At 50.1% G+C, this 16,095-nt stretch overlaps 1 protein-coding gene across 3 annotated transcripts in view; it reads left to right on the forward strand.

Moving 5' to 3' along the window:
- TMPRSS4 (transmembrane serine protease 4) overlaps positions 1 to 15,163 on the forward strand; it is a 40,762-nt gene extending 25,599 nt beyond the window's left edge. Inside the window, exons 5-13 of one of the 3 annotated variants that reach the window (XM_004016062.5) lie at positions 332 to 461; positions 3,535 to 3,636; positions 4,969 to 5,009; positions 8,362 to 8,521; positions 9,798 to 9,964; positions 11,100 to 11,198; positions 11,385 to 11,527; positions 13,007 to 13,156; positions 14,615 to 15,163. In XM_004016062.5, the coding sequence (XP_004016111.1) occupies positions 332 to 461; positions 3,535 to 3,636; positions 4,969 to 5,009; positions 8,362 to 8,521; positions 9,798 to 9,964; positions 11,100 to 11,198; positions 11,385 to 11,527; positions 13,007 to 13,156; positions 14,615 to 14,626 (1,004 nt within the window). In that variant the 3' untranslated portion in view covers positions 14,627 to 15,163. Of the gene's footprint in view, positions 1 to 331; positions 462 to 3,534; positions 3,637 to 4,968; positions 5,010 to 8,361; positions 8,522 to 9,797; positions 9,965 to 11,099; positions 11,199 to 11,384; positions 11,635 to 12,475; positions 12,682 to 13,006; positions 13,157 to 14,614 lie in introns of those variants that run through there. The other 2 variants (XM_060399310.1, XR_009596512.1) reach the window with 2 other exon arrangements.
- Positions 15,164 to 16,095: the final 932 nt, after the last annotated feature.

Here is a 16,095-nt window from a genome sequence, read left to right on the forward strand (position 1 = left end):
GGTCTCCTACATTGCAGGCAGATTCTTTACCAGCTGAGCCACAGGAGAAGCTCAAAAGTGAAAGGGGAGCTATTAATAATTATGCCAGGGCGAAAGTCAAAATGGAGATTATTCCCAGGAGATCTGGTCACCCTAGCTCCAGTCAGAACAAGACTCAGTCAGTTCCAAAAGAGGAACTCCCCTTGAGGTGGAAAGGTTTGATGCTCTGTGAGGCTCCCCGGTTCCTGGCAGGGTCTGGACCACCGGTTCGGGCTGGTCACATGATGAATTCTGTGGGAGATGAGCCAGATGAGCCCTTGCCCTGAGCTGACCCAGGTTCCTTCCCTCCCAGTCCGCCTCTCCAGGGACCGATCCACCCTGCAGGTGCTGAACCCCGCCACGAAGAACTGGGCCTCCGCCTGTTTCGACAGCTTCACACAAGCTCTGGCCAAGACCGCCTGTCGGCAGATGGGCTATGACAGGTACCCAGCCCAAGGTCCGGTGGCTGTCACCTCACCCCATGACCTCTCTCCCTCTCTTTCTTCCTTCCTCTTTCCCCCTTTCCCGCTTTCCCTCCCCCTTCCTCTCTCTTTCCTGAAGATTGTAGGTATTGGAGTCAGACAACTGCTTTTGAAACGCTTTCCTTACAAGCAGCATGAAGTTAAATCTTGTAAGTCTCAGTTTGTTGAAGAGTTAATGGAGAGGTGTGTGAGGGGTGGGGTGGGGGTCTTCCCTGGTGGTCCAGTGGCTAAGACTCTGCACTCCCAGTGCAGAGGCCCAGGTTTGATCTCTCGTGAGTGAACTAGATCCTGCGTGCCATAATGAAGACTGAAGATCCCGCATGCCACAGCTAAGATCTGGTTGTTGTTGCTTAGTGGTGCAGTCATGTCCGACCCTTTTGTGACCCCCATGGATAGCCCACCAGGCTCCATTTTCCATCGGATTTCCTAGGCAGCTGGAGTGGGTTGCCATTTCCTCCTTCAGGGGATATTCCCAACTCCGGGATCGAACCCGTGTCTCCTGCATTGGCAGGCAGATTCTTTTACCACTGAGTCACCTGGGAAGCCTACAGTCAAATTAATTAATCAATTTTAAAAAAGAATTAATGGGAGAAGCAATGCCAACCTCATAGCATGGTTATGAGAGAGAGAATATCTGCCCCACCCCTCCCCCACCCTCACCCCCATCCCCACACCCCCCCCACACCGTTCAGGCTCCTTTATAATCCCGTCCTTTCCTTTACTCCTCAACCCTCATTTCTTCTTGGTTTGGCAAGATGCCGCCCCTGCCCCAGAATACAAAAAAATCTTATTTATTTATTCAAAGCCCTATTGGTTAAAATTTAGTTTAAATGAACCTGATCTCACTGGGGTTTCATCAGCAATCTCAGCTCTCTCAGCAAATTTCAAAAGCAGTTTTAAAAAGTATGAAAAATATCCAGTTATAAGAAGGGTAATTAAGGATGAAAAAGTATACTTATAAGAAGGGTAATTAACATTGCGTATTTATATTCATTTGATCTTGGCAAAAACTGAAATGGTAGTTATTATTCTGTTTTGTAACTAGGTTCAAAGAAGATGAATAACTTGATCGGATAGTAGCTGGGAGCAAGAGGGCTGGAACGTGTGCCCAAGACCCCCTAATTCCTGGGTGTCAGAATTATATCTGTTTCTAGGTTGGATAATTCTCTCTTTTGTGGAGATTTCATCTGTAGAGCGAGGAGAGGGGAGACAGTTGATCACTCAGAGCCTAACTGGAGAGGATAGAAAAGGACCCATGCATTCAGCTGCACAGGGGATAATCTCTTCCTGGCAGGCCCCAAATTTTAGGATTCTAAGAAACTGGACCCAGAGACTAGGTGGAAATGATACATCTTAGGCAGACACCATCCATCAGTCAATCACAGAATCCTCTTCCATCAAACCCTAGAGCAGCCTCAAGCCCCTTTTTCAATAAGCACTCTAGACAGACATCACCGAGCCATCAGAACTATTGGTGCCTTCTGCTCTCCGGCTGCCAGGTTTCTCCTGCTCTCTGCCCTCCATGGTGTGCAACTTGCAGTCCCTTCTGGAAAGGACACCCTGCTCTCTTCCTTTCCAAGGAGAGCTAGGAAGGCAAGCCCTGCCCCTGCGTCACCCCTCCCCCAACAGCAACCCTGGCCTGGCCTCCTGGCTGCAGCCCCTCCCCCTCCCTCCTGCAGTCCAGCCAACTGCAGTGTCAGCTGTACTAGCAGCGCAGGCTGCAGCTTGATTATGAAACCAGGATGTCTCCAGGGATTCTTAAGGTAAAAGGCTCCTAGGTTTTCTGTCCTTCTAATCTCTTTAAGGCATCAAGCCATCTTGCTCTTGGGCTCTGCAAGATCAAAGCTGATCAGAATTATTCATCATGATGTAACTGGTGAATAGAGGCTAACTCTCCTGAGAATGTCCACTTCCACCATGATCCCTCTTTCTGTATCTCAGATTTCCCTGGCTAGGAGGGCCTTCTTGTTCCAGGACCACAAAACTCTAGATGGCTCAAGATGGGAAGGACTCTGAAGGTCATCTGGTCCACCCATCATTTATAGAGGGGAAAACTGAGGCTTAGAGAGAGACCCAGAGAGAAAATGTGACCTGCCAAGGGTCACACATCAAGCTAGTGTCAGAGCCAGGAGAAGAATCTCAGGCTTGAGGGCTCTCAGCACAAAACCCGGCACTGCTAGACTCCAGCCTTTCAGGGGCCATGGCCGGGTCATCCAGGTAGTGCCAGATTCCTGGGTGGGCATGTGAGAAAGTGCCAGTCAGCCAGTGTCTTAGGTTGACCCAAACCTGCAGACAGAGCTTACGCTAGCATGACTGGTATAAAGGATGGGGAAGGATAGGAGAGATGGGAAAGAGGCACATTCAGTACAGCAACAATCAGAAAGATGAGATTAAGCAGAGAAGAATTCCTGGAGGAAGGAAGGCTTGTACTCAAGGTTTGAAAGAAGACAAACATGGATCTGTGGAGAGAAGGAGGGATAGTGACCCAAACGAGAAAGCTGTTTGTCTGAATGCATGTGAAGCCTGATCTTGGCCTGTCCCACCTCCAAAGGGACCATAAGTGTACCCTACTACCAAGTTCAGACCAGATGCCTCGTTTGGAGAACCAAGTGTCCACCTCTAGTTCCCTCCAACGTAGGGGTGGGTGCTAACTTGTTTCCTCTGCCTCCTTGTGAACCAGGAGAAACAGCTGAGACATTTGGAATAAGGACAGAGCTGGGAGTTACAAAAGGGTGTCCATAACATTTTTTCAGAGCTCTGGGCTTGGGACCAGTCTTCCCTGCCCAAGAAAGCAAGTCCACGTCAGCACTGTGCTCAGGGCTGAATCCTGGATGTCAGGAAACGTCCCTTGTCCTCTAGCAAAGCAGGCACTGCGCTCGCTGACCAAGGCCACCTCCACTCCCCAGCCATGCCCCACCCAGCTCCCTCCGCTGCCCGCTCTCCTGGGAGTGGGGGCTATTCCCACCACCTTGGTCTGAGCTCCTGCCTCAGCTCACATCTCTCACTCTCTCCCTTTCCCTCCCAACATGAGCAGCAAACCCACCTTCAGAGCTGTGGATGTTGGCCTAGACCAAGATCTGGACATTGTCAAAATCACAGAGAACCTGCAGGAGCTTCAGGTGCAAAACTCAAGTGGGTAAGTCAGAGGACGCCTCTGGCCCAGAAAGCTCACCCATGCTCCCTGTCATTGGGATTGCAGCCAGACCACCCTGAATGGATGCAGCAAGGGGAACATAAACCAGACAACAAGAACTCCTGGCCAGGCAGACAGTCCGATATCAAAAGCTAGAGCATCACGTTTCTGAGCGGTTTTCTGTGTTGACTCTTTGGCTTAATACAATGGGCAGCCGGACAAAGTGAGCTGTCCACATGCTGGCGGACTTTCATCAGTCAAATAAGAAAACCAAATTGGTTTCCTATGGCCTTATGCTCTCTTTGAGCCCCAGAGGCAGGATTCCAAAGGCCACTTTGTCCTTCCTGCCACTCACCCAGGCCAGAGCAGCCCCCACCCCCCACCGCATTTCTAACTCTCCGGAGGAGCAGCTGTGTGGCCACAGTCCTGTTCTCATGCCCACCACCTGTGCCAGAGCCCGGCATCTACAGGAACACTGTCACCCCACAGAGAAAATGATGTCTTCTTAGCATGCAGGGAGGTTGTTGAGAGCTGCTTATTCATCAAAGAGTAAATCTTGAAAAGGAGAGGACTAGGAACAGAATGAAGCAACTTAGCAGCAGCAGCAGCAGCAGCAGGAGCAGAATGATTGTTTGCCTGGAGTTTCACTAAAATCCCATTCCTCTCCTGTTTGAAGAGCCTGCAGTGCCGCAGACACTGGTCCAGCCTCTGCTCTCTTCCATCTCAGGCTGCCAAGAGCCCCAGGGTGGGCTGTGACTCAGGCAGGGCCCAGCACATAGCAGATGCTTGTCAGCAGGGGCGTGGAATCCAACTGCATTCAGTCGCACTGAATTGGGTGGAAGTACGGTGTCTATATGGGGCTTCCCTGGTGGCTCAGCTGGTAAAGAATCCACCTGCAAAGCAGGAGACCCTGGTGAGATTCCTGGGTTGGGAAAATCCCCTGGAGAAGGGATAGGCTATCCACTCCAGTATTCTTGGGGTTCTCTGGTGGCTCAGAAAGTAAAGAATCCACCTGCATTGCAGGAGACTTGTGTTCGATCCCTGGGTTGGGAAGATCCCCTGGAGGAGGGCATGGCAACCCACCTTGGTGTTCTTGCCTGGAGAATCCAATGGACAGAGGAGGCTGGAGGGTGTGGACCATGGGGTCACAGAGTCAGAATGACTGGACAACTAAGTACAGCACAGCACGTTGTCTATACAGCCCCCACCAGGCAAGGCTTCATACTTCCCGGGTGCTGGGAGGGGACTGGAATCAGTAGTGCCAGGAGACCCGAGGTCCTGCCTCCCAGCCAAAAGACAAGCAAAAGCCACAGGACGCCTGTGTCTCCTTTCCAGCCCCTGTCTCTCAGGTTCCCTGGTTTCCCTGCAGTGCCTTGGTGAGTATGACCCGCCTCTGAGGGTTTGGGTCCTGGGCCAGCAATAAGCAGGAAGGAAGACCTTCATCTTCACTCTTAAATCACTCAGACTCCAAATGTCACTCTATTCTGTCCAGACATTACTCCTTGGACCTTGGGCTTGTAGGTGAACACTCCTTCAAGTAGTTAGTGTTAAGAACTCCCTCCCACTGTCCACCCATATCTCCATACTTGTTGTGGGCAGAGATCCAAGAGAGAGTAGGAAAACCAGAAAGGGCAGGACCAAGCCTCTACCCGCTCTCACCCCTGGCCAGGGCCCACGTAATCTCATTTGCTTATTCCGTTTAGCAAAGATTCATGGAACAGTTAAGATGCGTCATCACTGTCGGATGCTAGCTGGAAGTAGAAGATACGTAAGAGAATTGGCCTCTGTCCTCAGGAGCTAATGGCTGAGCAAAGAGAGAGGTGTGAGGCCACATCGAGGAAGTGCCAAACTGAGCAATAGTCCCGACTAACATGCTCCAGAGTGAGCAGCATGGGGCCAGAAGGGCAGGGGAGGACATCAGGAGATCTGGACAGCACCCGTCCCACTGGCTTCCAGTGTGACCGTGGGTAATTCACTTGATCTCTCTGAAATTCATCTTCCCAAGAAGCCCTTTAGTCCAACAGCCCAACAGAATCCGGGAGAGCCCCTAGTTCTGAGAGAAGATCAGAAGGAAAAACAAGCTCTGAGGTCCCACTCATCCCACCAGCCTCATGGGAGAACCAAGCTGAGCCTGGCAGATGGCCAGAAACTGGACCACCTGAGAGGAGGAAGGTCACCCTCGCAGCCTTTGCAGTTTAGCAGTGTGGATGCATCCCTGCAGTTCAGTAGTGTGCATGCATGGAACAATGGACTGGTTCCAAACTGGGAAAGGAGTAATTCAAGGCTGTATATTGTCACCCTGCTTATTTAACTTATATGCAGAGTACATCATGAGAAATGCTGGGCTGGATGAAGCACAAGCTGGAATCAAGACTGCCAGGAGAAATATCAATAACCTCAGATATGCAGATGACACCACCCTTATGGCAGAAGGTGAAGAGGAACTAAAGAGCCTCTTGATGAAAGTGAAAGAGGGGAGTGAAAAAGCTGGCTTAAAACTCAACCTTCAAAAAACCAAAATCATGGCATCCGGTCCTATCACTTTGTGGCAAATAGATGGGGAAACAATGGAAACAGTGACAGGCTTTATTTTCTTGGGCTTCAAAATCACTGCAGATGGTAACTGCAGCCATGAAATTGGAAGATGCTTGCTCCTTAGAAGAAAAGCTATGACCAACCTAGACAGCATATTAAAAAGCAGAGATATTACTTTACCAACAAAGGTCCGTCTAGTCAAAGCTATGGTTTTTTCCAGTAGTCATGTATGGATGAGAGTTGGACTATGAAGAAAGCTGCTGCTAAGTCTGCTAAGTCGCTTCAGTCGTGTCCGACTCTGTGTGACCCTATAGATGGCAGCCCACCAGGCTCCCCCATCCCTGGGATTCTCCAGGCAAGAACACAGGAGTGGGTTGCCATTTCCTTCTCCAATGCATGAAAGTAAAAAGTGAAAGTGAAGTCGCTCAGTCATGTCCGACTCTTAGCGACCCCATGGACTGCAGCCTACCAGGCTCCTGCGTCCATGGGATTTTCCAGGCAAAATACTGGAGTGGGTTGCCATTTCCTTCTCCATGAAGAAAGCTGAGCAGCAAAGAATTGGTGCTTTTGAACTGTGTTGTTGGAGAAGATTCTTGAGAGTCCCTTGAACTGCAAGAAGAGCAAACCAGTTCATCCAAAAGGAAATCATTCCTCAATATTAATTGGAAGGGCTGACGCTGAAGGTGAAACTCAACATTTTGTCCACCTGATGTGAAGAACTGACTCACTGGAAAAGACCCTGATGCTGGGAAAGATTGAAGGCAGGAGGAGAAGGGGATGACAGAGGATGAGATGGTGGGATGGCATCACCGACTCGATGGACACGAGTTTGAGCAAGCTCCAGGAGTTGGTGATGGACAGGAAGCCTGACGTGCTGCAGTCCACGGAGTCGCAGAGAGTCGGACATGACTGAGCAACTGAACTGACTGATGCATCCCTGCTGGATGTTAAGACTTTTACCCATTATCATGTGATCCCAAGTTACTGATGGGGTCTGAGCACCTGATGTGCTGAGCTAAGCAGCTCTGAAGTCAGAGCGAGGCTTAAGCCACAGATCCTCCCTAGAGGAGGCTTCAGTCTCGTTGAGAAGACAGGACTGAACTACGACAACAAGGAAAGCTGGCCAACATCCAGGCAGACTGTGAAAATGCCAGGAGAGGAAAATCCCCAGGGATCAGCCAACTTGGAGAAAATGCTCAGGCTAAACATCACAGAATGAACTGTAGGCTCTAAGAGGGCAGGGACCAGGTCTGTCTCTCTGTCTTGGCCAGTGCTCTCTTCCCAGCCGAATGAAGAGTGATTTAGATAAACGTGAGAGGAGACGGCATCTCAGGGACAGGGACTTCCTGGAGCAAAAACAGAAAGACTTTTCAGGGAGCTACCAGCAGATCGATTAGGCTAGACAGCGATTTTATGTCAGGAGGCTGCCAGGAGCAGGAGTTTAAACTCTTCCCCTACAGACAGAGAGGGATGCTAAGGGGCTTTGAAGGGGAGTGAGGGATGTGTAGAAAGCAGTGTTTGGAATTAGAAAGTGTTTCACAAGCCCCTTCCAGGCACAAACCCAGACAGGGTGGTGGTCTTTCCCCCTTAGAACCATCACTGTGGCAGTGACTGCCAGGAGGATTGGAGAGGCTGGGAACAGGGCGGAGAGGTGGAACCAGAGATTTTTTTACAAGAGTTCGCAAGTCAGACGTGAGAGCCAGGAGAGTGGGATGTGGAAGAGGGAACAGGATGTCAAATCGGGAGACTCTCTGAGCAGGGGGAAGGGACTTGGAGAAAGGTGTGTTTGGGATGGGAAGATCCATTTCTGGAACTTTCTTCCCACTCTCCAATCCCAAAGCAGCCTGTGAGCATCTGTTCACTGTTACTCAGTGGGAGCAGCTGGGGACACACCCCTGGGCAGGACTTTGGGTCCACGTTCAGTTTCAAGGTCACGAATTCCAGCACAATGGACACATCTATATTCCCAGTATAAACTCCATCCGAAGCTAAAAAAGGAGATGGAGATTGGGGGGAAGCCTGGGACAATCAGTGTCTCCCCGTGACTAATTCAAAATTGGCCTGGTCCTCTACCCCCACCCCTGTTCCCAGCCCTAAGGACCCCACTCAGGATAGGCTGGGGGCTCTAAGGGGGACAACCCTAGTCCCCAAGAGCCTGACTCCTTCTTTCTTCCTCCTTCCCTCTGAGTCCAGACTGCGGACAGAGCGTGAAGGCCCCTCGGGTGGTGGGTGGGAAGGAGGCCTCTGTGGATTCTTGGCCTTGGCAGGTCAGCATCCAGTACAACAAACAACACATCTGTGGAGGGAGCATCCTAGACCCACACTGGATCCTCACGGCCGCCCACTGCTTCTGGTAAGGCGCACGCGGGGAGCCCCTGGGATCAGAGCCGCGGAGGAGCCTGAGTGCCTGGATCCTCTGTCTCCAATCTGTTGTCTGATGCCCTCCAGCCCTTCCCTGCCCCCTGAAGACCATGTACCAGGGTGTGGCTGCCTAAGGAGACACTGGACATGACAGCCTTTGTTAGGCCTTGGGGGTCTTAGCAGAGGGTTCCAGTCACCAGGCCTGACTTCTTCCCTTTCAGGGGGAAAGCCAGCAAAGACCCCATGTCCTCACTCTCCCCTATATCACTCACTGCACAAAAGCACTTCCCATCTGCCTCTGAGGACTCCAAGGGAGGCTTGAGAACTCTCTCCCTTTCCGCCAGTCTTTCAAGAATTGGCTCCAAATCCAAGGTCCATGCTGCTCCTTCATTATATCCAGAAGTTAAAAAAAAAAAAAAGGTATTCTGTTACCAGCCAGCAGAGGGAGGCCTGCCCATACCTCTGGAGAAGGCCCATTCTAGGTCCTCTTCACCTTCATTCATCCATCTGTTTGTTCATTCATTCACCATCTATGAGTACCTACTAGGTACCATGTGCCTTCATGCAGTAGACACAATAACTGCCTCAGAGGACACACAGTGTAGGCCAGTGATCTTTAACCTTTTTAGAGAATCTGATAAAAGCTATAAACTTTTCCCCTGTGCACTCAGCTGTGTCTGGTGTCAGGAAGAAGACAAGGACAGTAAATTCCCTGCATATGAACGTGTTCCCTTCCAAGAATATGTTTGTAAGTCCAATTGGTTCATTAACTTCAGCAAAGTTAGCCTAGGTACCCAACTTTTACAAATAAAGTCAGACACATTAACGAACGTACATGATTGGACATGCAAACACACATTCCCATCTTTGAGAGTCTTCAGCTTGAAGGTTCATACGTAGGAGACTTACTGTACACAGTAAAACTGACCACAATGCAAGTACCTCATGAATAAAAGACCAGTAAAATGCGCTAGAGGATAGAGTGTCAGGACCCAAAGCTCAGGCACTAGGCATAGCCCATTCCCCAGCCCTCCAGTTATACGTTTCTTCCGGCAGGTTTCACCAGGGAGAAGAATCAAATCCCCCTTTAGAATCTGACCTGCAGTAGGTGATTCCTCAGATGGCCCCTCCTCCAGCACCCCTCACCATCATTTCCCTCCAAGGCAGAGACATGCAGCACCCTACTCCCCAGGGCCCCGGAGACCTAGCCTTTGGCAAAACCTCCTCATGCTTGGCTCAGACCTGAACCGCACTGTCTCTGCCCCCAGGAAGCATCTCGATGTGCCCAACTGGAAGGTGAGGGCTGGCTCAGACAGACTGGGCAGCTCCCCATCCCTGCCTGTGGCCAAGATCTTCATCCTTGAGCCGAATGCCACACACCCCAGAGAGCACGACATTGCCCTCGTGAAGCTGCAGCTACCGCTCACATTCTCCGGTGAGAGCCGGCGCCTGGGGACAGAACTCCCATTCTGCCACTAGCTCTTTCACTAAGTGACCTTGGGCACATCACTACTCCTCTCAAGACTTCAGTTGGCCCATTGTTTCTGGCAAGTATATCAGCCTATCGTCATGAAAGCAGTGAGGCCTCCTCGAGCTCTTAACTGGCACCCGACCCCTGCCAGATTCTTCTGATGTTTGTTTTCTCTACATAGAGCACCCCAAGTGAGAATCACAGATTCATCCAATCTTGGAGTTGTGAGGGACCTAAAAGATCTCCTGGCCCATCCTCTACCCCAACCAGTGCAAAAGCCTGCACAATCTCCCTGCCAAAGGGTCATTGGGCCCATTTGCTCTCCTCCAGGGACACCAACTCATTACTGTTAAGGCAGCCCATAGCATCTTTGACCAGCTCTGTTCAATGACTCAAGCTTACACTGGGTGGTATTTAGATCAGCATCTCCAATGGTGGGTTCCATAGAACATGGGTCCCTTGGGTGCAAGAGGGTTCCTCTCTCAAATAAGTTTGGAAAACATTTTTATACCATAGCTGTCTTCCTGGAACACATTAGTATATTAATGACACGAGAGGGTTTTTTTGTTTTTTTTTTTTTTAGCAATTTGTTTTGTTGTGTTTAATTCACAGTTTCTTTATTTAAAATTATTTGTTTTTGGCTGTGCTGGGTCTCCATTGCTGCATAGCATTTTCTCCAGGGTGGCAAGCAGGGGCTCCTCTTCCTTGCGGTGCTTGGGCTTCTCACTACTATAGCTTCCCCTGTTGCAGAGCAAGGGCTCTAGGCACGCAGGCTTCAGCAGCTGCAGCAAATGGGCTCAGCAGTTGTGTCTCATGGACTTAGTTGCTATGTGGCGTGTGGAATCTTCCTGGACCAGGGACCAAACTCATGTCTCCTGCATTGGCAGGTGGGCTCTCATTCACTACACCACCAGGGAAGTCCAACACATTTTCTAAACTTATTTGACCACAGAATCTTTTTTTTTTTTTTTCCCATGCTACTTCTATTAACATCCCATGGAACATGTGCTATGGAAACCCTGGTGTTAACCCTTACAGAGGGTTTAGCTGCCAGGTTCTCCTGAACTTCGGGTCCCCTCTTTCTCTCTGCTCCTGGCAGGCACAATCAGGCCCATCTGCTTGCCCTTCTCTGATGAGGAGCTCACTCCAGGCACCCCACTCTGGGTCATCGGATGGGGATTTACAGAAGAGAACGGAGGTAAGTGCCAGGCTCAGGATCACAGGACTAAGTGAGAAGCTCCCAAAAGTGATGGGAAGGAGGACCATTCTTTAGAAAAACCCATCCTGGAGGTCCAAGCACCAAGATACCAGGAAACCCAGAGAACTGTCCTGGGCTGGAATTTGAAGGCGAGAATGGGAATGCGAGTGTGTTTTCAACCTCCAGGGAAGATGTCTGACATACTGCAGCAGGGATCCGTCCAGGTCATCAACAGCACTCGGTGCAACGCAGAGGATGCATACCAGGGGGAGGTCACCGACACAATGATGTGCGCAGGCCTCCCAGAGGGCGGCGTGGACACCTGCCAGGTGCGGCCTCCAAGGATCGTGAGGGAATTACAGAGATAGGGGAAGTCTGCTCTGAAGAGATGAGAAAGCTCAGAGGATGAATGCCCCCACATGAAGCCTTGCATACGGTGGGCACGCAGTGTGCGACGCAGTGTGTGATGAAGGGAGGAAGGGGGAGAGGGAGAAAGATATGAGGATGGATGCATGCATGGATGGATGGACAGACAGATAGGAGCAGAGAGATTTCAAATGTACATTTTACATACAAAGATGATGTTTCCCTCCCCACCTGCTCTTACTTCCCATTGCTTAAAACAGTATGAGCCCCTAGCCGGCAGGAACCCCAGGTCTGTTTTCTCTACAGCTGTCCTCAAGCTGCTGAACCACACTAGAGAAAACCTATCTCATGCTGGATAAGCCCCAGTGCACTGCCCCTTGCCCATCCTCCTGGCCAGTCCGTGAACATATTCTCACATCCCAACCCACAGGATCTTCTGAACTATTTTCATTAAAACCCAAAACCCTTCTCCCACCGCCATTCTCAGTCATTAAATCCCTTCACTCAAGAGGCATCTCTTAGGCCTCTCTTGATGACTTGATATCAGGTGGATGCAGAACTCGGAGGACCGTGTCTTCCCTCAGGGAGTTCACGGTAATGGGGGCGGGGGTGAGTAACTCCACAGGCAGTTCAGCTATCGAGTTATTGGGTTCTGAGGGATGAAGCCCCAGAGGCTATAAGAGTTGGTAAGAAGGACACCCAAATAAGTGCACTTTTCACTATCTCTCATTTTTTATACAAGAAAATGTCATTTTGTGGTTTGCTTGTTCTCTCTCTCTCCCCATCTAATTCCAAGCTCCCTTAGGCCAAGGATCTTTACTCTTTTCATTAATTGATCTCAGTTATCTAGAACAGTGACTAGCATGAAATAAGCCTTCCTGTAATGGTTCAATAAATCTGGAAACTACTAGGTTAGATGGGCTTCCCAGGTGAATCCGCCTGAAATGCAGGAAGTGCGAGTTCTATCCCTGGATCGGGAAGATCCCCTGGAGAAGGGAATGGCTACCCACTTCAGTATTCTTGCTTGGAGAATCCCACGGACAGAGAAGCCTGGCGCCCTGCAGTCCATATGGTCACATAGAGCCGGACATGACTGAAGCGACTCAGCACGCACTAGGTTAGACAAAGATAACCAGGCTTCCTTACTACAGGACCCCTTAGAGCCCTCACTGAGCTCGTGTGAGTTGTAGATCTCCAAGAAAGGGCTAACAGCACACCCACAACATGCTTGACTGCAGACAGAACCCTTTCGCCCCAAAAGGGAAGGGCATTCCAGGCTGCAGGAACAGCATGAGCAGGGGAAGTAAAGGTGGAACAGCAGAGGACGCTGGAGAGCAGGGACCAGATGGGCCAGTGCAGTGAGGGGAGGGTGGAGAAGCCCACCTCTCCACCCCAGCCCTGCCCACCCTCCCCAGCAGCCTCTGCTCTGGCCTCTCTCACAGGGCGACAGTGGTGGCCCTCTGATGTATCACTCTGACCGGTGGCAAGTGGTGGGCATCGTGAGCTGGGGCCATGGCTGTGGGGGGCCTACTACCCCAGGAGTATACACTAAGGTCACAGCCTATCTCAGCTGGATCTACAATGTCCGGAAGGTAAGCGTCTTTGCCCTCGCTGTTGTACCCTCCCTCCCTTCCTCTCCTCTGTGAGTTCCAAGCCACCCTTAGTGACTTAATGGCTCTGAGATACCCCTTTAAACCCAAGGCGATGGCACCCCACTCCAGTACTGTTGCCTGGAAAATCCCACGGATGGAGGAGCCTGGTAGGCTGCAGTCCATGGGGTCGTGAAGAGTCAGACGTGACTGAGCGACTTCACTTCACTTTTCACTTTCATGCATTGGAGAAGGAAATGGCAACCCACTCCAGTGTTCTTGCCTGGAGAATCCCAGGGACGGGGGAGCCTGGTGGGCCGCCATCTATGGGGTCACACAGAGTTGGACATGACTGAAGTGACTTAGCAGCAACAGCAGTCTTCATTCCCAGCAAGTGACAACCTGGAATTTCACCATTAAGAGCTGAAATTCCTTAGATCAGAGATCCCCATTAAACGCAAATACCTTACTGTATGGAACACACCCAGCTTTACCATTCTCTTGTTCTCTGATCAAATGCAGCTATCAGACACTTTCCAGAGACCAGATTCTGATAAGAAGGAGGATGGAAATATTAGTCCTAAAAAGGAATGAATTTGAGTCAGTTGTAGTGAGGTGGATGAACCTAGAGCCTTTTAGACAGAGAGAAGTCAATCAGAAAGAGAAAAACAAATATCAGATATTAATGCATATATATGGAATCTAGGAAAAAATGATGAACCTATTTACAGAGAAGAAATGGAGACACAGACATAGCGAACAGACTTGTGGACACATTTGGAGAAGGAGAGGGTGGGACAAATTGAGAAAGGAGCATTGACATATATGTACTATCATGTGTAAAACAGATAAGTAGCGGGAAGCTGCTGTATATCACAGGGAGGTCAGCCTGGTGCTTTGTGATGACCTAGGAGAAGGCAATGGCACCCCACTCCAGTAACTCTTGCCTGGAAAAATCCCATGGCCGGAGAAGCCTGGTGGGCTGCAGTCCATGAGGTTGCTAAGAGTCGGACACGACTGAGCGACTTCACTTTCACTTTTCACTTTCATGCATTGGAGAAGGAAATGGCAGCCCACTCCAGTATTCTTGCCTGGAGAATCCCAGGGACGGGGGAGCCTGGTGGGCTGCCGTCTATGGGGACTACACAACTGAAGCGACTTAGCAGCAGCAGCAGCAGCAGGGGGTGGAATGGATTGGGGGAGGGAAGCTCAAAAGGGAAGGGATATATATAATCATGACTGATTCCATTAATGTACAGCAGAGACCACCACAATGCTATAAAGCAATTATGCTCCAATTGAAAAGAAAAAAAGGAGGATGGAAAGGGTTATGAGACTTCCTGACCTCTAGAGAGTAGAGAGAGGAGCAAAGAGCTTCAGAAAAGGAGGATTAATTTTGCATGCCACCATTTTGTCCAGTTTCAAATTACCTAGTTTGTTTGTTGGTCTTTTTTATTCTAGTCTGATCCATGATGTTCCTGCCCCCTGCAGTGCTGGAAACTGCTTCCCCCTGCCCTGCCTACATGGGAATCCCCCAGAAGTCAGACACAGACCAAGAGCCCCCTTGGGCACACCTCTCTGCCCACACTCTCAGCATTTCTAGGTGCAGCAAAGGACCTGCCATCCCGTAAGTCACCCCACAGCTCACAGGCACCCAGGAAGTCAGCAGCTCCAGTTCAGCTGCCCGTGATGCTCTCAGCATCCCAAGGAGAGAGAGACACAGCCCACTGAACAAGCCAGCCTCCAAGGCTAAGGTCTCAGAAGGCATTGCTAAGCCAAGAACTTTCTACTCTGTTGAATGGAAACAGACGCTCTTCTAAGAGCCCAGATCACCAAGGGCTGGAGTGGAGGGAGGAGAGGCTCTGAGCCAGCCCTCTGCCTCCCCAAGCCCACCTGAACAAGAAACTGTTTATAATGGAAAATGTGCTGTCCTGCTCTTGGCTCAAGTACTGTTTCTTACTGTTTTTTATTGTGGCCAATGTTTATTAAACTGGTGCATAAACTCTTTGACATAGGCTGACGGGGCTGCTTGAAAAGTGTTAAGCTAATGACTACCAAACTATGATCTTTATTCCTTGTCCTGGGTAGGAAAAGGTCTATGGGAAATGATTGATTCTCAAAGTAGAAAAGAAGACATGGGTCCTAGAGCTGATGGGTGGGGGCACCCCGCCCAGGGGGCAACAGTGAACAACCGACTGGGGAAGCCAGGGGTCATTAAGTGTGCTTTCTACACAGCGGACTTGTCCCACTGCCTTCCTCCCCTTCCCCTCTGCCCTGATATCAGCCACAAGCAGGGAGAGGATCTGGGCTTTCAAGGCTGACTTTGAATCATGGCTCCCCAAGAGGCTGGGAAAAGGTATTGCAACTCTAAGTCCTAGCATCTGCCCTAAGAACTCTAGGTGTGATTTTTAACCATTCTTTTTTAAAAAAAAAAAAAAAACACATGGCATGTGGATCCCTGTCATTCAGTTTTAAACAGCCCTTTTTCACCTGCTTCGCTGGTGGCACTAGTGGTAAAGAATCCGCCTGCCAATCCAGGAAATGCAGGTTCGATCCCTGGGTCTGGAAGATCCCCTGGAATAGGAAATGGCTCCCCACTCCAGTATTCTTGCCTGGAAAATTCCATGGGCAGAAGAGCCTGGTGGGCTACAGTTCATGGGGCCACAAAGAGTCAGACATGACTGAGCAATTGAGCACAATCCTGCACAGGAATGGGATGGTCTCCAAGCTGGGATCTGAGGATATTAGCATGAATAAGTTCTTGCACTCAAAATGGTCAGAGACGTAAGCCCCATGAACTTTTCTGGCAGCTATAGGGAGCCCAGGTGTTTTGAGGACCCTCTTGCTGTAGTTGTATCAAATCCTTGATAAAATATACCTGTTAATGTCTTCTTAGGGTCTTAGTAAATAATAGAAATCCTCAAAGGCCAAAAAAATAAAAA

This window comes from Ovis aries, chromosome 15 (genome assembly GCF_016772045.2).
Source record: "Ovis aries strain OAR_USU_Benz2616 breed Rambouillet chromosome 15, ARS-UI_Ramb_v3.0, whole genome shotgun sequence".
Taxonomy (NCBI): Eukaryota; Metazoa; Chordata; class Mammalia; order Artiodactyla; family Bovidae; genus Ovis; species Ovis aries.